The sequence below is a fragment of the Oncorhynchus kisutch genome, linkage group LG3, assembly GCF_002021735.2.
Source record: "Oncorhynchus kisutch isolate 150728-3 linkage group LG3, Okis_V2, whole genome shotgun sequence".
In the NCBI taxonomy this organism is placed as follows: Eukaryota; Metazoa; Chordata; class Actinopteri; order Salmoniformes; family Salmonidae; genus Oncorhynchus; species Oncorhynchus kisutch.
Window position 1 is genome coordinate 67738394 of NC_034176.2, and position 22688 is coordinate 67761081.

Below are 22688 nucleotides of genomic sequence, written 5' to 3' on the forward strand. Positions count from 1 at the left end.
TCCAAGTTTATAATTTTAAAAGGCTTCTGAAACTCGTCAGTGTATTCTAGTTCTAAGAAATGAAGGCTATTCCATGTGAGAAATTGCCAAGAAACGGAAGATCTCATTCAACGCTGTGTACTACTCCCTTCACAGAACAGCGTCTGACTCCCTTCACAGAACAGCGCAAACTGGCCCTAACCAGAATAGAAAGAGGAGTGGGAGGCCCCGGTGCACAACTGAGCAAGAGGACAAGTACATTAGAGTGTGTAGTTGAAAAACAGACACCTCACAAGTCCTCAACTGGTAGCTTAATTAAATTGTACCCGCAAAACACCAGTCTCAACGTCAACCGTGAAGAGACGACTCCGGGATGCTGGCCTTCTAGGCAGAGTTGCAAAGAAAAAGCCATATCTCAGACTGGCCAATAAAAAGAAAAGATTAAGATGGGCAAAAGAACACAGACAAATCTGGATTTGGCAGATGCCATGAAGACTCTACCTGTCCCAATGCATTGTGCCAGCTGAGAAGTTTGGTGGAGGAGAACTAATGGTCTGGGGCAATTTTTTTTTTTTTTGGGCTAGGCCCTTTAGTTCCAGTGAAAGGAAATCTTAACTCTACAGCATACAATGACATTCTAGACGATTCTGTGCTTCCAACTTTGTGGCAACAGTTTAGGAGAAAGCCCTTTCCCGTTTCAACATGACAATGCCCCATGTACAAAGCGAGGTCCATACACAAATGGTTTGTCGAGATCGGTGTGGAAGAACTTGACTGGCCTGCACAGAGCCCTGACCTCAACCACCTTTGGGATGAATTGTAACGCTGACTGTAAGCCAGGCCTAATCACCCAACATCAGTGCCCAACCTCACTAATGCTCTTGTGGCTGAATGGAAGCAAGTCCCAGCAGCAATGTTCCAACATCTAGTGGAAAGCCTTCCCAGAAGAGTGGAGGTTATTATAGCAGCAAAGGGGGGACCAACTCCATACTAATGCCCATGGTTTTAGTATGAGATGTTTGACGAGCAGGTGTCCACATACATTTGGTAATGTATATGTAAATAGATCATAAATGTCTATTTTTATTTTCTTGGAAAGCTGTGAGTGCTATTATATGATACAATATCAAGTTGCATCTACAACTTGCCATCAACTGATTTCAGCCAGTGTATGGCTGTGGAGTGACTGCATTGTTTGAATGTCATTTTGGCATATTGGAAGTTAATGGAAAAATGTATGGAATCATTCTTCTAGAACTGTCTGGCTAACTAACAATCATACAGTGTAGTTACATTCTTCAAATTCATTATTTCACACAATATTTTATCACAGCACAGACCAACTCCCTGACCAAAATGGTTGATTTTTATCCCATCGTAATAAGTTTAATTCCCATAGTATTCTAATTCTATGACGACTAGCCACCCCTCGGAGCCTGGTTCTGCCCTTCTAGGGAGTTTTTCCCAAGCCACTGTGCCTCTGCATTGCTTGCCATTTGGGGATTTAGGCTGGGTATCTATATAGCACTGATGTAAAAGGGGCTTTACAAAATACATTTGATTGATTGATGTCCAAATGTATGGCATTATGCATTTAAGATAGCAATTTTTATAAAATATTTAGCCAACAAACCACAACTTTCAATATTTTTTATATTACGCCTTTACAACATATTAGTCAGTCAGAGATTACAGAAGCAAGAATCGTATTTTATTTCACATACAGAAATGGGTAGTGATGACAAAATAGCAACAGTGAAGAGTATAACCGATGATGACAACGTCTATGATTGTAAAAGCGGATATGAATTACACCGGAGGAAAAGAAAAGTGCTCGATATAGAAAATGAAGAGCATTCTTCCAACATCTATTCATAAAACCACAAATATAGAAAAATAAGAATGAATGAATGAATACAAAAGATACTTACAGGTTATAAAACAAATACATACAATACGAAAACAGGATAAAAAAATAAGTTATTTTGACATGTTGAATTGAACTTCATTCTGTTGCATTTTAAACAGGATCCTGCCATTAAGTCCTTTGGCATTTAAACTGAATTCTGCCTAAGGTCCTTTTGCATTTCAACTTGATTCTACCATGAGGTCCTTGTGCTTTTAAAGAGGATTTTTCCTCACATCAATTCTGGAATTGTTTGAGATCAGTGGTCCGGTGTTGAGGCTGGATCGGCGGGACTCTCTGCGTGATTTGGCAAATGGCAGAGATGTTGTCCCACTCCAAGGGCCCGTACCAGTCTGAACCACCCGGTTTACAGACGTCTCCATGGCCACCTGCTGCTGTAGCTCCTTCATGCCGCAGGGGTCCTCGGTGGGGAGGGAGGAACGCCTCCATGTGGCAGGGAGAGGTGCGTTGACCAGCTCCCTTATTTCCTCCCGGGACCTGGTTGGTCTCTCTGGCTCCCCTGGCCCTCCCCTACGGCTGTTGTCTGGGCCACGGCTCAGCCTCTCCACACTGCCACTGTCTATTCTGCCCTCAAAGACTGAAACTGCAACGCAACATATAAGATAATGAATATTCACATGCCTCACAGCCCAGCACTGAACAGGACAGACTAAGAGGAATACTCAGACACAAACACTGAATACTTATTATTCCCTGACAGATGTGCATATTTTACATGAGAGATAGAGCAGATGTCTGAGTATTTGAGCAGATGAGGATTATTTTAGCAGAAATCAGAGATTGGATTGTTTTTTAATACCCATACCTTCTGTTATCTTACCTACATTATGTTACATTAATGTACTTTACCCACTGACTAGAGCGCTTTGAAAAAAATAACAATAGTATGTCCCTATCCAAAATGAGCCATACATTACCCTTTCCCTGCTCCATGGGTTGGCTGGTGTTGCCACACAGCTCCCTGAACCGGTTGCTCAGTTCCAGGTTGGCAGTCTTGTAGTGGTTGAGCTCTTTACTGAGGTTATGGATCCAGCCTTCGTACTGCCTCTGCCTCCCCGCCAGGCCCTCGTCCATTTGCTCTGTAGGGAAGTAAACATCAGGGGGACCACAACAATACCTGAGGAACACTGCGCTGCAGATAATGGGCCTGGTGGCTGTTATCACACTGGGTGTAGGAGGGTTGAATGGGAGGTATAGACATGGCAAACTGAATGGAGATAAAATATCAACAATATATATATATCTTTTTAAAGATATGCGTAGTTGTGCCTGTGTCTCATTTTGTTGGCTTGAGGTGGAGCAAAAACGGCAAATGTGCCTAAATCTTCGTTGAAAACAAAAAATGTTGGTTATATTCTGACATGTTCTGCCTAAATCCTACAGGTGTGTGAGGCCCACCTCGGCACTGCTGCAGCAGTAGCTGTACACTCCTCTCGTGCTCCTTCTGCTGCTGTGTGAGCCTGCGGTCCGTGTCGAGCTGCGTGCGGTCCAGAGCGTTCTCCAGCCACTGCACCAGCTGCAGCTGCTCCTCACCACGCATCTCTAGATCTGCCAGGGCCAGCTGCAGCTTACGCTCCTCCTCCCGCAGCGACACCACCTACACACACAAACAACTTACATTCCCTATCTTTCTCTCTCCATTTCCATGCTGCTTTGAATCATAATGGAGATTTGCTGTGTACACATAGGCTATGCGGCCATGTATTTGAGCAGACACAGTGAAAACCACAACAGTAGAGAAGAGGGCCACACAGACAGACCTTGTCAAAGTACTTGCAGAGCAGTGCACGGGTCTCTGAAGCGGACAGGTAGCTGAGTTTGGCCATGAGGTTCATCTCCCACTGGGAGAGCATGCTGGCAGAGGCCCTCAGCTGCCTCTGTCTCTGGGTGATGGCCTCGTTCTTATACTCTATAGCAGCGTCCAGAGCCTCGATGGCCTCGTCCAGCTGGAACACAGACCGCTCCTCCTGGGGACAGAACAAAGAGAACCACAGGGGTTGAAATGGGGGAGGTATACAGGCACACACACAATATACCAAACTACAATATACCAAACTATACAAATACTACGTATGGAAAGAATCCACAGAGAAGTGTTGGGGCGGTGTTAGAAGCTTCTGTAAGCCTGTAGGGTCTCTGACCTCTGGTGAGAGCAGACTACCCTGCCGTAGTTTGTCATCCAGCTCCACTCTCTGTTTGAGCAGTGTGTCTTTCTCCTGGCGCAGGTTGTTGATCTCCTGGCGGATCTGCTGGGAGTCCTGGGCACTGCTGCTGCGGAGCAGGCCATTCCTCTCACTCAGCTCCCGCTCCAGAGACTCGATACGGCCAGACAATGTCACCAGGTCCTCACTGAGGGCCTACGGAGAGAGAAGAGATACACTACAGTTGAAGGAAAGACACTACTCGGCCGTACTAGATTTATGAATGATTTATCAAATAGAAGTACAAAAAATCATTAAATTGACAGTGAAATTAACTTGGCAAACCACTACAGTGCCTTGCGAAAGTATTCGGCCCCCTTGAACTTTGCGACATTTTGCCACATTTCAGGCTTCAAACATAAAGATATAAAACTGTATTTTTTTGTGAAGAATCAACAACAAGTGGGACACAATCATGAAGTGGAACGACATTTATTGGATATTTCAAACTTATTTAACAAATCAAAAACTGAAAATTTGGGCGTGCAAAATTATTCAGCCCTTTGTAGCGCCACCTTTTGCTGTGATTACAGCTGTAAGTCGCTTGGGGTATGTCTCTATCAGTTTTGCACATCGAGAGACTGACATTTTTTCCCATTCCTCCTTGCAAAACAGCTCGAGCTCAGTGAGGTTGGATGGAGAGCATTTGTGAACAGCAGTTTTCAGTTCTTTCCACAGATTCTCGATTGGATTCAGGTCTGGACTTTGACTTGGCCATTCTAACACCTGGATATGTTTATTTTTGAACCATTCCATTGTAGATTCTGCTTTATGTTTTGGATCATTGTCTTGTTGGAAGACAAATCTCCGTCCCAGTCTCAGGTCTTTTGCAGACTCCATCAGGTTCTCTTCCAGAATGGTCCTGTATTTGGCTCCATCCATCTTCCCATCAATTTTAACCATATTCCCTGTCCCTGCTGAAGAAAAGCAGGCCCAAACCATGATGCTGCCACCACCATGTTTGACAGTGGGGATGTTGTGTTCAGGGTGATGAGCTGTGTTGCTTTTATGCCAAACATAACGTTTTGCATTGTTGCCAAAAAGTTCAATTTTGGTTTCATCTGACCAGAGCACCTTCTTCCACATGTTTGGTGTGTCTCCCAGGTGGCTTGTGGCAAACTTTAAACAACACTTTTTATGGATATCTTTAAGAAATGGCTTTCTTCTTGCCACTCTTCCATAAAGGCCAGATTTGTGCAATATACGACTGATTGTGGTCCTATGGACAGAGTCTCCCACCTCAGCTGTAGATCTCTGCAGTTCATCCAGAGTGATCATGGGCCTCTTGGCTGCATCTCTGATCAGTCTTCTCCTTGTATGAGCTTAAAGTTTAGAGGAACGGCCAGGTCTTGGTAGATTTGCAGTGGTCTGATACTCCTTCCATTTCAATATTATCGCTTGCACAGTGCTCCTTGGGATGTTTAAAGCTTGGGAAATCTTTTTGTATCCAAATCTGGCTTTAAACTTCTTCACAACAGTATCTCGGACCTGCCTGGTGTGTTCCTTGTTCTTCATGATGCTTTTCAGTTTTTGATTTGTTAAAAAAGTTTGAAATATCCAATAAATGTCGTTCCACTTCACGATTGTGTCCCACTTGTTGTTGATTCTTCACAAAAAAATACAGTTTTATATCTTTATGTTTGAAGCCTGAAATGTGGCAAAAGGTCGCAAAGTTCAAGGGGGCCGAATACTTTCGTAAGGCACTGTACCTGTAGGGCCACTGAGTGTGTGGGGCCTGTTTAATGTGTGTGTACCTGACTGGAGCGGAGTCTCTTGGTCTCCAGGCCACTGCGTTCCTGCAGCAGGGCCTCCTTCTTGGCTAGGATCTGTTCCCTCTTGGTCAGCTCTCCCTCCAGGTCCTCCAGTCCTTTCCTCTGCTCCAGAACACTTTCCATCTCCTCATCTAGCCAGCGCTTCTGCTCCTCAATCTTCTGCACGCACGGGAACACATGCAGACACTTAATTTGGATCCACAATGAAACACGGTAGTACCGTACAAAGGAACTCAATATTTCAGAAGTAACACACATTGCGTCACAAAGGGGCACACACAGCAAATGTAGACACACCCCACATCTGAAGAACATTCAATAACAAGACAAGCCATTTTGCTCATTGGAAGCTCAGAAAAGAACAATTAAACACTTGTAAATCTATAACTGACAGGCAGCTGGGAGTTTTTGTTGTTGATTGCCCATCATTCAGTGTATTGATCTATATCGCACCTATCTCCATCCCACAGACTGCCAGGTCTCTTACTCTATTCATTAAAAAGACCATGCTAAGAGACCCACTAAAACAGGCTTTCCCACAGAGTTCAGTATGGTGGCCGCGTATCACATTGGTCCAGTGTGAGTGTCAGTGTGAGCGTCAGTGTGAGCTCTGGGCCTGTCCAGGCACACCAGTTAATGACTTGAGACTCTCTCCACTCAATGTGTACTATGAGTGTGAGATATAAGACACACAGGGGAAACTCAGCTGCATATAGTTGCTGGGGGATACGAGGCATTTTTCGTCTTTAACTTTTAACAATGGAAATAAAGCCTTTGGATGTTGAAACATGCCTTTTGGCTAAATATGTAACCAGCTGATCTCCTGGCCAGGCTAGTGTTTTGTTGTTTTATGTCCTTGGCTCAAATATAGAGGAAACTGTGTAAAACCACATAAAATACGTGAAAAGGCTGTAGAATTACTCTATAAATGGTGTAGAACTACTGCATAGAGGTGAATGAACATGGTTTGTATGTAACATCTATATAAATGCTTTTGAGGTTCTATGCCTATTATATAACTGGTGGATAAATACTTAATCAACTGTTTATATGTGCTATATAAATGCTTCATAAGCATTGTAGAAGACCCATGTCACACCAGTTGCTCCTCCAGTGATATGACAGAGCCGTTGCTGCCGCTGCGTCTCTGTCTCTGGAAGGCAGCAATCTCCTCAGTCTTTATCCTCAGGATCTTCTGCTGCTGTTCATTCTTTATCTCCAACTCCTGGGGAGGGAGGGAGGGATGGAAAGAGGGAGGGAGAGAGTATTCAGTAAAAACAGGGATACCAAGGTAGGCAGGCATCATATTTTATGATTCTGTCCACAGAATTTAGGCCCCAGTGGAGTGTATGGAATATGCTATGAATGCAAATTAGTCATGTGTTGATGCCATGTGATCACTGGAGACTTTTGATGTGACAAATGCCAATCTGTAAAAACCACAGCATTGTCCTGCTCCACTCTGTTTCTTAGCAGGTATTCTACATTCTCCAGGGCTGCACCTTGACTCTGTGCGTGCGTCGCTGCATCTCTGTCTCCAGGCGTCGTTTCTGTTGGCTCTCGTGTCGCAGACGTCTCTGCAGCTGCTCCTGCTGCTGCCTCATGCCCTGCACGCTGCGCTCCAGCTCCAAAACACGCCGCTCGCTCTGCGCAGACAGCAAGGCCAGCCGTGCAGTGTCCCTCTGACGCTGGCTCAGGACCTAACGAGCACACACACACACACATATATATATATGAACAAACCGACACAGGCAAATACAAACATCCACTATGAGCAGACACTAACTGATGTTACGAGTGTACAGTATGCATTAGTGTAGGAGTCTGACTCAGACAGACCAACCTGTACTTTGTTCTGTGCTGCAGCTATCTTCCTGCGACACTCCTGGGCCCTGGTCCTGTCAGTGACACCGCTGGTCTCCTTCTCATGTTTCTCCAGGTCCTGAAGCTGTCTCTGGGCCTCCTTGACCTCCTGCCTGGCCTGCTCAGCTTCCCCCTCCAGGGCAGAGATCTTACGGGTGTACTGCCTGTTCAGAGCCTGGGCGTCCTTACCTACAGTAACACACGATAACATCTGTCCCACCACTCCATGGTACATTACGTATTGTTTATGGGGCAAAAACAGGCATGTGATTGCCATCATATAGAAAGCCAGGAAGGAATGGTCTTAGGTATGTACCTGTCTTGACCAGTTCTCTGATGAGCTCCTCCTTCATGCGGATGGTGACAGACAGCTCTCTGATTTTCTGCTGGGCCTGTAGCAGGCCCCACTCTGACCCCAGCCCCACTGAGCTCTCCCCTACACTGGAGTTGGCTGCACAGAGAGAAGGGGACGCAAACACATGTTAGTGCTTCCACAGTCATAACTTAACTTTGAATTAGTTAATTTAGAATTTTATTAGGTCTCGTCCTGCTGTGGGACTCACATGGTCGCCTGGTGGAGAATTGTTCAGAGGCAGGCAGCCCAGGCAGCTGAGACAGGAGACCTCGCCCTCCAGCTGCTGATCCACCCATGATATCTCTCTTAGTCCAAGTCAGATTCACGTGTCTAAGAGATACATACAGTAGCCATCAATAACCTAGACAGTCAATGATGCTTGGGCATTCTATAATCTGCCTGATCTCACTCAGTTTTAAATAAAGATGTGATATTCTCTCCATACTTCCGTCTGTCATGGCTCATGTTGACGTAAGTGTCCTCCTCCTCAGAGTCCTTCACCTCTCCCCCTCCCAGGTCCTCGTGGTCATGAGAAGATTGACCATAACCACACTGGATCTGGTCACCAATCGAGCTGCTCTCCACACAGCCCAGTGGACCAACCTAGAGCCAACACAGTCACACTCATAGCACACAGCGACATACACTGTGGAACACACTACTGATTAATGTTGAGACTAGAACTTCATGCCAGTTTTCAATCCACTACTAAAAGGTGCTGATCAGTCAGTTACCTGTCTGTTGGTGAGTCCATTGTGGGAGTGGCGCATGGAGCCCTGGGGGGCGGTGTGGGGGCGTGGTGTCAGGTGTAATCCTAGCCCCGGTACACCTGGCCTTGAGAGCAGACACTGCAGCTCCACTATCACATCCTGCTGCTCCTGCAGCTTATCACTCTAGGGGAGGGGGAGAGAATATAACATTGAAACAATGAACAATGTTGATCATCTCTCAAGATGGAAATTATTATCGACAGAGACTAGTACTGAAATATAGGAGGCAAGTGAGGACAGACTAAGAAATGAGACAAAATGTATTTGCTTTTATTCTTTGATGATTAGGTTTCTTCCTAGGTTCTGGCCTTTCTAGGGAGTTTTTCCTAGCCACCGTGCTTCTACACCTGCATTGCTTGCTGTTTGGGGTTTTAGGCTGGGTTTCTGTACAGCACTTTGTGACATCAGCTGAGAAAAGAAGGGCTTTATAAATTTATTTGATTTGATGATTACAGTGCTGTCATGTTGAACACCAAAATGCCAGTAAGAAGTCAAAATGCTGTGTAGTTCTGACCTGCTGTTTGTACTGCTCCATGGCATCCTCCAGAGCAGCCAGGAAGTCTGTGTTCTCTCTCTCCAGCTGCTGGACCTGGCCCTGGAGCTGAGCCACACTCTCCTCCCTCTCACGGCCCAACTCCTCTCCACCACTCTCTGCCTCCTGTGGGGTTCAATAACAGATACATTATGAGTCACAGAGCACAACAACACTTCCTGGATTGTTCGGTGAGATGATTGATGCTTTACCACCATAACTCCATCAGGTTGTTTGAATGTTTTAGGATAGGATGAACTTGGGCTGGGCGACATGGCCAAAATATCACATGACAATATTTTTCTCATTTTTGACAGCATGGCGGTATTTGACAGTATTTTATGTTTCTGAAAAATAAACATTCTAAGTATGTTTTATGAGCAGTGAAACCTCTTTCTTCATATCTTCCCGGAACCTTCTCTGTGTGTGCCGGGTATCATTTATCCACGAGAAAAAACTTTCGACCACTAGCGTTGGGTGCACTAGTGGATATCCGACGGATTAATGTGGACCAAAGTGCTTAAAAGTATGCTACCATGTGCATACATATGAAAATGTTATCCATTACTCTGGCAACAACTTTACTTTGGTGAGTTACAACAACAAATTCATTTTAAGTGTTTTTACTGGGCTTCTGCCATTCTGACTGCTTTAAACTCAAATCAAACTAGGAAAAAACTGACCGTGAAGTAGTCCACTTTATAGAACTGTTAACTTAGCACTGTATCAACATATCGCTATAAACAGCATTGTAAAAACCCATAGCAGTATACATCTGCTAGTGTTTACTGAATGACATCACTTCATCCAAACATTCCCACACCTTTCCTGCAACTCTCAAGTCTCTCTGCTGGAGGGTAATGGATTGGAAGATGAAAAGTTAAAGTTTTCAGTGTTATTTACGTATTCATTTTACACATTCGTTTTTTCCTGCTTTATGTATGCATAGGAGATAACTCATTTGTGTGTAACAACAACAAAAACGTTTTAGCTAAAACCCATAGCAGTCCATACCGGTATACCTCAAAATACGATATATTACCCAGCCCTAGGATGAACCTCTTGTTGATAAGCTAAAATATTTTGTTAAGCCTTTTCTTTTAATAAATTGGAGCTTTATGAATATGTAGTGAGCGATGTAGTGATTGTTAATGTGTGTATGACCTGGTTCTTGACAGCAGCCCTCCCCCTCCTCAGAGCGGAGGTGTCTTCAGTGGAGCTGCTCTCGATGCCGCTGTCAGGTCCTGAGGCAGTGGTCAGGCCGCTGCGTTCTTCCTCCACAGAACACAGCCAGTCCTTCACCCTCAGGACTTGCTCCGCAGACAGTGTCCCCTCACCCTGCAGCTCACACAGCAACCTGGGGATGGGTACACAGACTTACATATTCAGACAACTACTCCTGAGCTCATTAGCCAAACAAAACCCACACACATCTGTCCTCACAATAAAGTGCACTTTGTTTATGAAACTGATTATATTACATCTAGTCAACTACTGAACTTATTGCCAATGATTATTAAGAAAAATGAAGCAGTTTCATCTCACCTGTATGCAGTGTCAGTGCAGGTCCTGTAGTGGGCACTCTGGGCTTGCAGTCTGATGATCTCTCCCTCTCCTGGGCGCGACCGCTTGTCTGGGTCCAAGCGGGCGATGATACGGGTCTCTGAGCGTTGACGGTTCTCTAGGGCCCTGCGGAGCGCCCGGATCTGCTGCTCCAGCCCCTCCACACGGTCCGGCTCTCCTCGGCAGTTCACCGTGGCCCGGTTCTGGATGTTGCGGGCCCGCTTGGCGTAGTTCAGTGTGTTCAGGCTCTCGTCAAAGTCCGCAGAGGAGGGGCTGATGCATGCAATCATTAGTGTTTTGGCGTTTCCTCCCAGAGAATCTTTCAAGATCCTGCATACAGATTTTAAATGTCATAAGTCAATCGGGGGAAAATAATTAGCAAAATAAAAGAAGGAGGAAAGCAATATATCCTGCACACCATTTTATGAGTCCCCAAATGTTAGAGGACTACATACCTGGTGATTTTGGAGTCCCTGTATGGTATATGGGTGCCTCTCCTCTTGGGGTCTCCCAGGGCTCCTATGACATTCCCCAGGGCCAGTAGGCCACTGTTGATCTGGATGCTCTCCTTCAGCCTCTCCCCTGTGTTCCCTGTGCGGAGGATCCTCTCCGACCCTGCCAGGTCCACAAAGTGGAACTTAGAGGAGAGGATGTGAGGCCCGGTGCCCGTGGTGGGGTTACCATGGGCCTGGGAGCCGCCGCGGCGCTGGTCCATGTGCACGCTGAAGATGGTGTGTGAGCGGCTGGAGTGGGGATTCATCTGGGTGGCGCCTGTGTGTCTGGCTGTGTTGCCAGACTCCAGCAGGCTCAGCACCTCATCCAGCCCCTCCACCTCACACTCCTTCACCCCGCACAGCACTGCAGGGAAGCGCACAAACATGAGCACAGACAGAGCCATGAATAACTAACACACATGACTTTGACTACTCCCTACCCTCATGTTGAAATTTAAGATCCCTGACAACACAGAGAGATGCTTGTTTGTGATAAATATTTGTTGGGAGAAAAAAAAATCCATACCAATGTTGCCCTTGTCATCCTCTCTGATGTGGATGTCCTTGCTGGCTGTCTCCACCTCCAGCAGGTCCCTGAAGTCCTCCTTGTACACCTCCAGGTAAGACACTCGGACAGAGAAGTCACTGAGGTCATTCTCATCTAGCAGCTTGAAGACCTCAGCCACAGCCCTAGGGACGATGCCCTGCTCCTCATCCCTAAAGGAAGCTACACATAGACACTGGGTTCATATACCCTGTATGGTATAGCCTAGTAACCTCTGAAGATAATTAAATATGTACGTATATAAAACCATTGCCTGCAGCTTTGCACTGTTTTCATTGAAGGAACACGTACCTCTGACACACACATGCACCGCAGAACTGATCTAATATAACACATACTTCATCTCACACAAACACACACGCTCTGTGTTATAACCATAACCCACCCACACAGCTTTGCCATCTCACACACCAGTAGCTCAGATGGCAAGCCTTTCTGGTATGGACTGTTCCCGCAGGCTGTGGCAGCTGAATAGTAGGAAGTGCAGTTGGCTTCCAGGATGGGTGTGAATTCTCTGCATATCAGCATTTATATATCACACACCAGAAGACGTGCATCCATTCTCCTCTACACTACAAGCTAGTACATCTCCTCTGATGGAACTCAAAAGACATAGAACAAAAATGATTAAATGACCAAACATTGCAGGTAGCAGGGAAGAAACCAGAAACTCACAAATGTTGGCCTCTCCAATAGTGTATGTCTTGCCAGAGCCTGTCTGTCCATAGGCGAAGACAGTGGCGTTGAAACCCTGAAAGAAGGCCTCTATGAGGGGCTGGACACACACAGCGTACACCTCCTCCTGGCAGCTGTTCTCCTCAAACAGGAAGTCACAGTGGAAGTGTCGGTCGTGACCCAGAGTGACCCTGCGCTGCTCAGGGTCAGCCGTCATGCAGCTCTCGTGTCTGTGCAGCAGCTCCTTGGGCAGCAGGGGGCGCACTCGAACAGCGACCTGCACCGCCATGTCCTCCGACCTGCCTTGGCCAGGAACTTTGGGAGACATCGCTGACAGGCTGGGCTAGCTGTCAGGGGTCCAGGAGTCCCTTCAGGGTTTCTGGTTTGTGAGTTCAATCATCTTAAACAGGACATCCTACACAGGCCAAAATAACCACAATCAACTCATACACTCATACAGAAAAACCCCATCAATAATACTCATAAAGAAAATATGTTAACATTCAATGTGATCCATGTTGGAAAGAAAGAAAATGTGTGAAAGAAAGAAAATACTAATAGAAAGAGGCACAGCAAATATATTGTGTAAATAATATACAGTGCCTTGTGAAAGTATTCGGCCCCCTTGAACTTTGCGACCTTTTGCCACATTTCAGGCTTCAAACATAAAGATTTTATTTATTTTACCTTTATTTAACCAGGTAGGCAAGTTGAGAACAAGTTCTCATTTACAATTGCGACCTGGCCAAGATAAAGCAAAGCAGTTCGACAGATACAACGACACAGAGTTACACATGGAGTAAAACAAACATACAGTCAATAATACAGTATAAACAAGTCTATATACAATGTGAGCAAATGAGGTGAGAAGGGAGGTAAAGGCAAAAAAGGCCATGATGGCAAAGTAAATACAATATAGCAAGTAAAACACTGGAATGGTAGTTTTGCAATGGAAGAATATGCAAAGTAGAAATAAAAATAATGGGGTGCAAAGGAGCAAAATAAATAAATAAATTAAAATTAAATACAGTTGGGAAAGAGGTAGTTGTTTGGGCTAAATTATAGGTGGGCTATGTACAGGTGCAGTAATCTGTGAGCTGCTCTGACAGTTGGTGCTTAAAGCTAGTGAGGGAGATAAGTGTTTCCAGTTTCAGAGATTTTTGTAGTTCGTTCCAGTCATTGGCAGCAGAGAACTGGAAGGAGAGGCGGCCAAAGAAATAATTGGTTTTGGGGGTGACTAGAGAGATATACCTGCTGGAGCGTGTGCTACAGGTGGGAGATGCTATGGTGATCAGCGAGCTGAGATAAGGGGGTACTTTACCTAGCAGGGTCTTGTAGATGACATGGAGCCAGTGGGTTTGGCGACGAGTATGAAGCGAGGGCCAGCCAACGAGAGCGTACAGGTCGCAATGGTGGGTAGTATATGGGGCTTTGGTGATAAAACGGATTGCACTGTGATAGACTGCATCCAATTTGTTGAGTAGGGTATTGGAGGCTATTTTGTAAATGACATCGCCAAAGTCGAGGATTGGTAGGATGGTCAGTTTTACAAGGGTATGTTTGGCAGCATGAGTGAAGGATGCTTTGTTGCGAAATAGGAAGCCAATTCTAGATTTAACTTTGGATTGGAGATGTTTGATATGGGTCTGGAAGGAGAGTTTACAGTCTAACCAGACACCTAAGTATTTGTAGTTGTCCACATATTCTAAGTCAGAGCCGTCCAGAGTAGTGATGTTGGACAGGCGGGTAGGTGCAGGTAGCGATCGGTTGAAGAGCATGCATTTAGTTTTACTTGTATTTAAGAGCAATTGGAGGCCACGGAAGGCGAGTTGTATGGCATTGAAGCTTGCCTGGAGGGTTGTTAACACAGTGTCCAAAGAAGGGCCGGAAGTATACAGAATGGTGTCGTCTGCGTAGAGGTGGATCAGGGACTCACCAGCAGCAAGAGCGACCTCATTGATGTATACAGAGAAGAGAGTCGGTCCAAGAATTGAACCCTGTGGCACCCCCATAGAGACTGCCAGAGGTCCAGACAGCAGACCCCCCGATTTGACACACTGAACTCTATCAGAGAAGTAGTTGGTGAACCAGGCGAGGCAATCATTTGAGAAACCAAGGCTGTCGAGTCTGCCGATGAGGATGTGGTGATTGACAGAGTCGAAAGCCTTGGCCAGATCAATGAATACGGCTGCACAGTAATGTTTCTTATCGATGGCGGTTAAGATATCGTTTAGGACCTTGAGCGTGGCTGAGGTGCACCCATGACCAGCTCTGAAACCAGATTGCATAGCAGAGAAGGTATGGTGAGATTCGAAATGGTCGGTAATCTGTTTGTTGACTTGGCTTTCGAAGACCTTAGAAAGGCACGGTAGGATAGATATAGGTCTGTAGCAGTTTGGGTCAAGAGTGTCCCCCCCTTTGAAGAGGGGGATGACCGCAGCTGCTTTCCAATCTTTGGGAATCTCAGACGACACGAAAGAGAGGTTGAACAGGCTAGTAATAGGGGTGGCAACAATTTCGGCAGATAATTTTAGAAAGAAAGGGTCCAGATTGTCTAGCCCGGCTGATTTGTAGGGGTCCAGATTTTGCAGCTCTTTCAGAACATCAGCTGAATGGATTTGGGAGAAGGAGAAATGGGGAAGGCTTGGGCGAGTTGCTGTTGGGGGTGCAGTGCTGTTGTCCGGGGTAGGAGTAGCCAGGTGGAAAGCATGGCCAGCCGTAGAAAAATGCTTATTGAAATTCTCAATTATGGTGGATTTATCAGTGGTGACAGTGTTTCCTATCTTCAGTGCAGTGGGCAGCTGGGAGGAGATGTTCTTATTCTCCATGGACTTTACAGTGTCCCAGAACTTTTTTGAGTTAGTGTTGCAGGAAGCAAATTTCTGCTTGAAAAAGCTAGCCTTGGCTTTTCTAACTGCCTGTGTATAATGGTTTCTAGCTTCCCTGAACAGCTGCATATCACGGGGGCTGTTCGATGCTAATGCAGAACGCCATAGGATGTTTTTGTGTTGGTTAAGGGCAGTCAGGTCTGGGGAGAACCAAGGGCTATATCTGTTCCTGGTTCTAAATTTCTTGAATGGGGCATGTTTATTTAAGATGGTTAGGAAGGCTTTTTTTTTTTTTAAGATATAAAACAAAAATTTTTTGTGAAGAATCAACAACAAGTGGGACACAATCATGAAGTGGAACGACATTTATTGGATATTTCAAACTTATTTAACAAATCAAAAACGGAAAAATTGGGCGCGCAAAATTATTCAGCCCCCTTAAGTTAATACTTTGTAGCACCACCTTTTGCTGCGATTACAGCTGTAAGTCACTTGGGGTATGTCTCTATCAGTTTTGCACATCGAGAGACTGAAATTTTTTCCCATTCCTCCTTGCAAAACAGCTCGTGCTCAGTGAGGTTGGATGGAGAGCATTTGTGAACAGCAGTTTTCAGTTCTTTCCACAGATTCTCGATTGGATTCAGGTCTGGACTTTGACTTGGCCATTCTAACACCTGGATATGTTTATTTTGAACCATTCCATTGTAGATTTTGCTTTATGTTTTGGATCATTGTCTTGTTGGAAGACAAATCTCCGTCCCAGTCTCAGGTCTTTTGCAGACTCCATCAGGTTTTCTTCCAGAATGGTCCTGTATTTGGCTCCATCCATCTTCCCATCAATTTTAACCATCTTCCCTGTCCCTGTCCCTGGAAAAGCAGGCCCAAACCATGATGCTGCCACCACCATGTTTGACAGTGGGGATGGTGTGTTCAGGGTGATGAGCTGTGTTGCTTTTACGCCAAACATAACGTTTTGCATTGTTGCCAAAAAGTTCAATTTTGGTTTCATCTGACCAGAGCACCTTCTTCCACATGTTTGGTGTGTCTCCCAGGTGGCTTGCGGCAAACTTTAAACAACACTTTTTATGGATATCTTTAAGAAATGGCTTTCTTCTTGCCACTCTTCCATAAAGGCCAGATTTGTGCAATATACGACTGATTGTTGTCCTATGGACAGAGTCTCCCACCTCAGCTGTAGATCTCTGCAGTTCATCCAGAGTGATCATGGGCCTCTTGGCTGCATCTCTGATCAGTCTTCTCCTTGTATGAGCTAAAAGTTTAGAGGGGCGGCCAGGTCTTGGTAGATTTGCAGTGGTCTGATACTCCTTCCATTTCAATATTATCGCTTGCACAGTGCTCCTTGGGATGTTTAAAGCTTGGGAAATCTTTTTGTATCCAAATCCGGCTTTAAACTTCTTCACAACAGTATCTCGGACCTGCCTGGTGTGTTCCTTGTTCTTCATGATGCTCTCTGAGCTTTTAACGGACCTCTGAGACTATCACAGTGCAGGTGCATTTATACGGAGACTTGATTACACACAGGTGGATTGTATTTATCATCATTAGTCATTTAGGTCAACATTGGATCATTCAGAGATCCTCACTGAACTTCTGGAGAGAGTTTGCTGCACTGAAAGTAAAGGGGCTGAATAATTTTGCACGCCCAATTTTTCAGTTTTTGATTTGTTAAAAAAGTTTGAAATATCCAATAAATGTCGTTCCACTTCACGATTGTGTCCCACTTGTTGTTGATTCTTCACAAAAAAATACAGTTTTATATCTTTATGTTTGAAGCCTGAAATGTGGCAAAAGGTCGCAAAGTTCAAGGGGGCCGAATACTTTCGCAAGGCACTGTATTATAAACTGGGTGGTTTGAGCCCTGAAGGCCAATTGGCTGAAAACCATGGTACAAAACCATCTAATTACATTGGTAACCAGTTCATAATAGCAATACGCTTTGTGGTATATGGCCAATATACCACGGCTAAGGGCTGTATCCAGGCACGCCGACAGCCCTTAGCCATGGTATATTGGCCATATACCACACCCCCTCGGGCCTTATTGCTTAAATATAGGCCTAGCTCTATCGTTATATAAACAATGCCAATGAGTCCATGCTATGATGATGGGAACTTCATAGATGGCATTGTTATCTGGTCATAATAAAATAAGCATCTAGCAAAACAAGATGTGCTAGTCATTTGATGGCTAGTCATCTGCTAAACAGCACATCCAGTCTGAATTTGTTTTGGGGATTTGTATACATTAATTAGCATAGAAAATATGTCTGACGTCTTGGCTGCAAAGTAAACAAAAACTTTGATTTGGAACTCGCACAGCCTGCAGGCTAGCTTTAGCTTAACCTACACACAGGATGGCATAGCTCTCGTCCATTACATATATGAACCCAATCAATGATTTGAAGTGTTCCAGAGATCTGTATATAATGACGAGAGGGTACCATTTATCATAAATAAAATACTTTCGACCACTGACGTCGGGTGCGCTTGCACTAGTGGCGATCCGTCGTATGAGCGTGGACCAAAGTGCTTAAAGGTATGCCACCATGTGCGCACCTAAGAAAACGTCATCCATCACTCTAGCAACATCTTTACTCTGAGTTACAGCAATGGTATATTGATGCCAGTCACTAAACAAAAGTCATTTACAGCTAAAAACAACACTCAGACTGAAGATGATAGCAGATGATCGTTATGGCTGCTTTGTGTGATGTATTGTTGTCTCTACCTTTCCCTTTGTGCCAATAATGTTTGTACCATATTTTGTGCTGCTACCATGCTGTGTTGTCATGTGTTGCTGCCTTGCTATGTTGTTGTCTCCGGTCTCTCTTTATGAAGTGTTGTTTTGTCTCTTGTTGTGATGTGTTTTGTCCTATATTTATATTGTACTTATTTTTAATCCCAGGCCCCCGTCCCGCATGAGGCCTTTTGGTATAGGCCGTCATTGTAAATAAGAATTTGTTCTTAACTGACTTGCCTAGTTAAATAAATAAAAAATGACCAGCCAATTCGTTGTCATCGCGCGATGGACCAGATCTAATGATAGTCTCGGTAGCTAGCTGGCTAACTAGCGAGGGAAGTAACTTTTGTTGCTAACTCACTAGCGTTAGCTGGCTAACATTGTTTTACGAGAACAACAAAATACATACGTATACCGTAACGTTAGTTGCCAAAATAGCTAATTTGGTTGAGTATCTTCACAGAACGCCATCGTTAGCTAGCAGAATTTGGCCAAAAAAAGTTAGCTAGCTAAGATTAGCTAAAACGTTTTTGTTCTTGTTACACACAAATGAGTTATCCCGTACCTCTTATGCATACATAAAGCAGGAAAACGTGTCAAATGAATACGTAAATAACATATTGCAATGTATTCACTTACTGAAAACTTTAACTTTTCATCTTCCAATCCATTACCCTCCAGCAGAGAGACTTGAGAGTTGCAGGGAAGGTGTGGGAATGTTTGGATGAAGTGATGTCATTCAGTAAACACTAGCAGATGCTCGTCCAAAGGGTTTCGACTATGTGGTGGCACAGATAGAACATACATTTGGGTATACATCCATGACCGTAAGTTACTTTTTCATAGCAGGTTAGGATAACTAGGTTAAGGTTAGGAAAAGGGTTAGCTAAAATCCTCTACTAGCGTACTATGAAAAGTCACTTCCGTTCGTAGCTGTACTGTATCTATTCACAACCCGTCCAAAGTAATGTGCTGAGCGTGTTCAATTGAAACCGCTCTGGTCCAATGACTGTAATCAAACAAACTATGATTCTGAATCTTCTCCGGTTTTTTACATTTGAATAAGACAGGAAAAATAAGAGTACTCTCACAAGTATACAGTAGGTTATTTGGCAGTTTATCCTTCAATATTAAAACATGGTTAATCATAGTCTCATTATTATTATTATTGCAATATCCACATGGTTATATTATGTTATCTGAATCAAACCCCTTCACTCTTTCCACATTTTGTTACATTACAACCTTATTCTAAAATGGATTAAATTAAGCATGTTCCTCAATCTACACACAATACAGCATAATGATAAAGCAAAAACAGGTTATTAGAAATGTTTGCAAATTTCTTTAAAATGAAAAACTTATACATAAGTATTCAGACCCTTTGCTATGAGACTTGAAATTTTGCTCAGGTGCATCCTGTTTCCATTGATCATCCTTGAGATGTTTCTACAACTTAATTGGAGTTCACCTGTGGTAAATTCAATTGATTGGACATTATTTGGAAAGGCACTATAGTTTACTATAGTTTTTCTGTTGAGTTTCATAAATGATTGATGCTACACAACAAACGCCACAGTCTTTGATTTCATTCATACTTAATTTTGAAGATTCTATTAGACAGATTACTGCTTGTTCGGTCTTTGTTGGGGATGTAATGCTGTTTTCTGCAGCATTGAAGGTCCCCAAGAACACCGTGGCCTCCATCATTCTTAAATGGAAGAAGTTTGGAACCACCAAGACTCTTCCTAGAGCTGGCGGCCAGGCCAAACTGTGCAATCGAGGAAGAAGGGCCTTGGTCAGGGAGATGACCAAGAACCCGATGGTCACTCTGACAGAGATCCTCCGTGGAGATGAGAGAACCTTCCAGAAGGACAACCATCTCTGCAGCACTCCACCAATCAGGCATTTTTGGTAGAGTAGCCAGACGGAAGCCACTCTTCAGTATCAGGCACATGAAAGCCCACTTGGAGTTTGCCAAATTGCACCTAATGGACTCTGACATGAGAAACAAGATTCTCTGGTCTAATAAAACCAAGATTGAACTCCAAGCATCACGTCTAGAGGATACCTGGCACCATCCCTACAGTGAAGCATGGTGGTGGCAGCATCATGCTGTGGGGATATTTTTCAGTGGCAGGGACTGGGAGACTAGTCAGGATCGAGGGAAAGCTGAACGGAGCAAAGTACAGAGTGAATCTTGATGAAACCTGCTCAGGACCTCAGACTGGGGCGTAGGTTCACCTTCCAACAGGACAACGACTCTGAATGTCGACGGCCCGGACTTGAACCCGATCGAACATCTCTGGAGAGACCTGAAAAAAGCTGTGCAGCGACTCTCCCAATCCAACTTGACAGAGCTTGAGATGATATGCAGAGAAGAATGGGAGAAACTCCCCAAATACAGGCGTGCCAAGCTTGTAGTGTCATACCCAAGAAGACTCGAGGCTGTAATCGCTGCCAAAGGTGCTTCAACAAAGTACTGAGTAAAGTCTGTGTGTGTGTGTGTGTGTGTATATACTATATATATATATATATATATATGTTTACAGTGCTGTGAAAAAGTATTTGCCCCCTTCCTGATTTCTTATTTTTTTGCACATTTGTCACACTTAAATATTTCAGATCATCAAACAAATTTAAATATTACAAAGATAACCCAATTAAACACAAAATGCAGTTTTGAAGTGATGATTTTATTTATTAAGGGAAAAACCTATCCGAACCTTCATGGCCCTATGTGAAAAAGTAATTGCCCCCTAAACCTAATAACTGGTTGTGCCTCCCTCAGCAGCAACAACTGCAATCAAGCGATATCTGGCAATGAGTCTTTCACATCGCTGTGGAGGAATTTTGGCCCACTCTTCTTTGCAGAATTGTTTTAATTCAGCCACATTGGAGGGTTTTCGAGCGCCTTTAAGGTCACGCCACAGCATCTCAATCGGATTCAAGTCCGGACTTTGACTAGACCACTCCAAAACCTTCATTTTTATTTTATTTTTTAAAGCCATTCAGAGGTGGACTTGCTGGTGTGTTTTGGATCATTGTCCTGCTGCAGAACCAAGTGCGCTTCAGCTTGAGGTCACAAACCTTTTGGTAGAGAGTAGAATTCATGGTTCCATCAATCACAGCAAGTCGTCCAGGTCCTGAAGCAGCAAAGCAGCCCCAGACCATCACACAACCACCACCGTATTTGTTAGTATGATGTTCTTTTTCTGAAATGCTGTGCTACTTTTACGCCAGATGTAACAGGACGCACACCTTCCAAAAAGTTCAACTTTTGTCTCGTTCAACTTTTGGGAATCATCAAGATGTTTTTTTGCCAAAAGTGAGACGAGCCTTTATGTTATTTTTGGTCAGCAGTGGTTTTTGCCTTGGAACTCTGCCATGGATGCCATTTCTGCACAGTCTCTTTCTTATGGTTGAGTCATGAACACTGAGCTTAACTGAGGCAAGTGAGGCCTGCAGTTATTAAGATGTTGTGGGTTCTTTTGTGACCTCTTGGATGAGTCGTCGCTACGCTCTTGGGGTAATTTTGGTAGGCCGGCCACTCTTGGGAAGGCTCTCCACTGTTCCAAATTTTCTCCATTTGTGGATAATGGCTCTCACCGTAGTTCTCTGGAGTCCCAAAGCTTTAGAAATGGCTTTGTGACCGTTTCCAGACTGATAGATGTCAATTACTTTGTTTCTCATCTGTTCCTGAATTTCTTTGGATCGCGTCATGATGTCTTGCTTTTTGAGATCTTTTGGCCTACTTCACTTTGTCAGACAGGTTCTCTTTAAGTGATTTCTTGATTCAACAGGTCTGGCAGTAATCAGGCCTGAGTGTGGCTAGTGAAATTGAACTCGGCTTTCCAAAAAATGTGATTAACCACAGTAAATTCATGATTTAACAAGGGGGGAAATTACTTTGTTCACATATTGCCATGAAGGTTTGGGTAGCTTTTTTCCCTTAATAAATACAATTATCACTTATTTGCATTTTGTGTTTACTTTGGTTATCTTTGTGTAACATTTAAATCTGTTTGATCTGAAACATTTAAGTGTGACAAATGTGCAAAAAAAATAAGAAATCAGGAAGGGGGCAAATTCCTGATTTCTTATTTTTTTTGCACATTATATATATACATTTGGTACAATTTCAAAAAAACAGTTTTTGCCTTGTCATTATGGGTTATTGTGCTAGATTGATGAGGGAAAAAACAATCAATTTTAGATTATTTTTTACCTTGATTTAACTAGGCAGGTCAGTTAAGAACAAATTCTTATTTTCAATGACTGCCTAGGAACAGTGGGTTAACTGCCGGTTCAGGGGCAGAACGACAGATTTGTACCTTGTCAGCTCGGGGGTTTGAACTTGCAACCTTCCAGTTATTAGTCCAAAGCTCTAACCACTACTCTACC

At 44.1% G+C, this 22688-nt stretch overlaps 1 protein-coding gene across 1 annotated transcript; it reads right to left on the reverse strand.

The window, feature by feature from the left end:
* Positions 1-1668: 1668 nt before the first annotated feature.
* On the reverse strand, positions 1669-19244 carry LOC109888396 (kinesin-like protein kif7). Its single transcript, XM_020479559.2, has 20 exons — positions 18924-19244; positions 12697-13111; positions 11983-12183; positions 11418-11820; positions 10945-11292; positions 10564-10756; positions 9382-9525; positions 8832-8990; positions 8543-8700; positions 8306-8427; positions 8059-8193; positions 7723-7931; positions 7382-7579; positions 6979-7104; positions 5862-6038; positions 4048-4263; positions 3667-3873; positions 3305-3503; positions 2824-2985; positions 1669-2489 (listed from the first exon to the last, which is right to left on the reverse strand). Exons 2-20 carry the CDS (start codon positions 13022-13024, stop codon positions 2101-2103), a joined length of 4074 nt encoding a protein of 1357 aa, XP_020335148.2. The 5' UTR covers positions 13025-13111; positions 18924-19244; the 3' UTR covers positions 1669-2100.
* Between the last annotated feature and the right edge of the window lie 3444 nt (positions 19245-22688).

Bases quoted from the DNA above. Each gene is read 5' to 3' on its own strand.
- LOC109888396 (XM_020479559.2), bottom strand. From the start codon at position 13,024: ATGTCTCCCAAAGTTCCTGGCCAAGGCAGGTCGGAGGACATGGCGGTG. The intron at 8,701-8,831 runs GTAACTGACTGA...TGTTGGCTCTAG, and splicing joins ATGGACTCACCAACAGACAG to GTTGGTCCACTGGGCTGTGT. The intron at 3,504-3,666 runs GTCTGTCTGTGT...TTGTGTGTGTAG, and splicing joins TCTGCAAGTACTTTGACAAG to GTGGTGTCGCTGCGGGAGGA.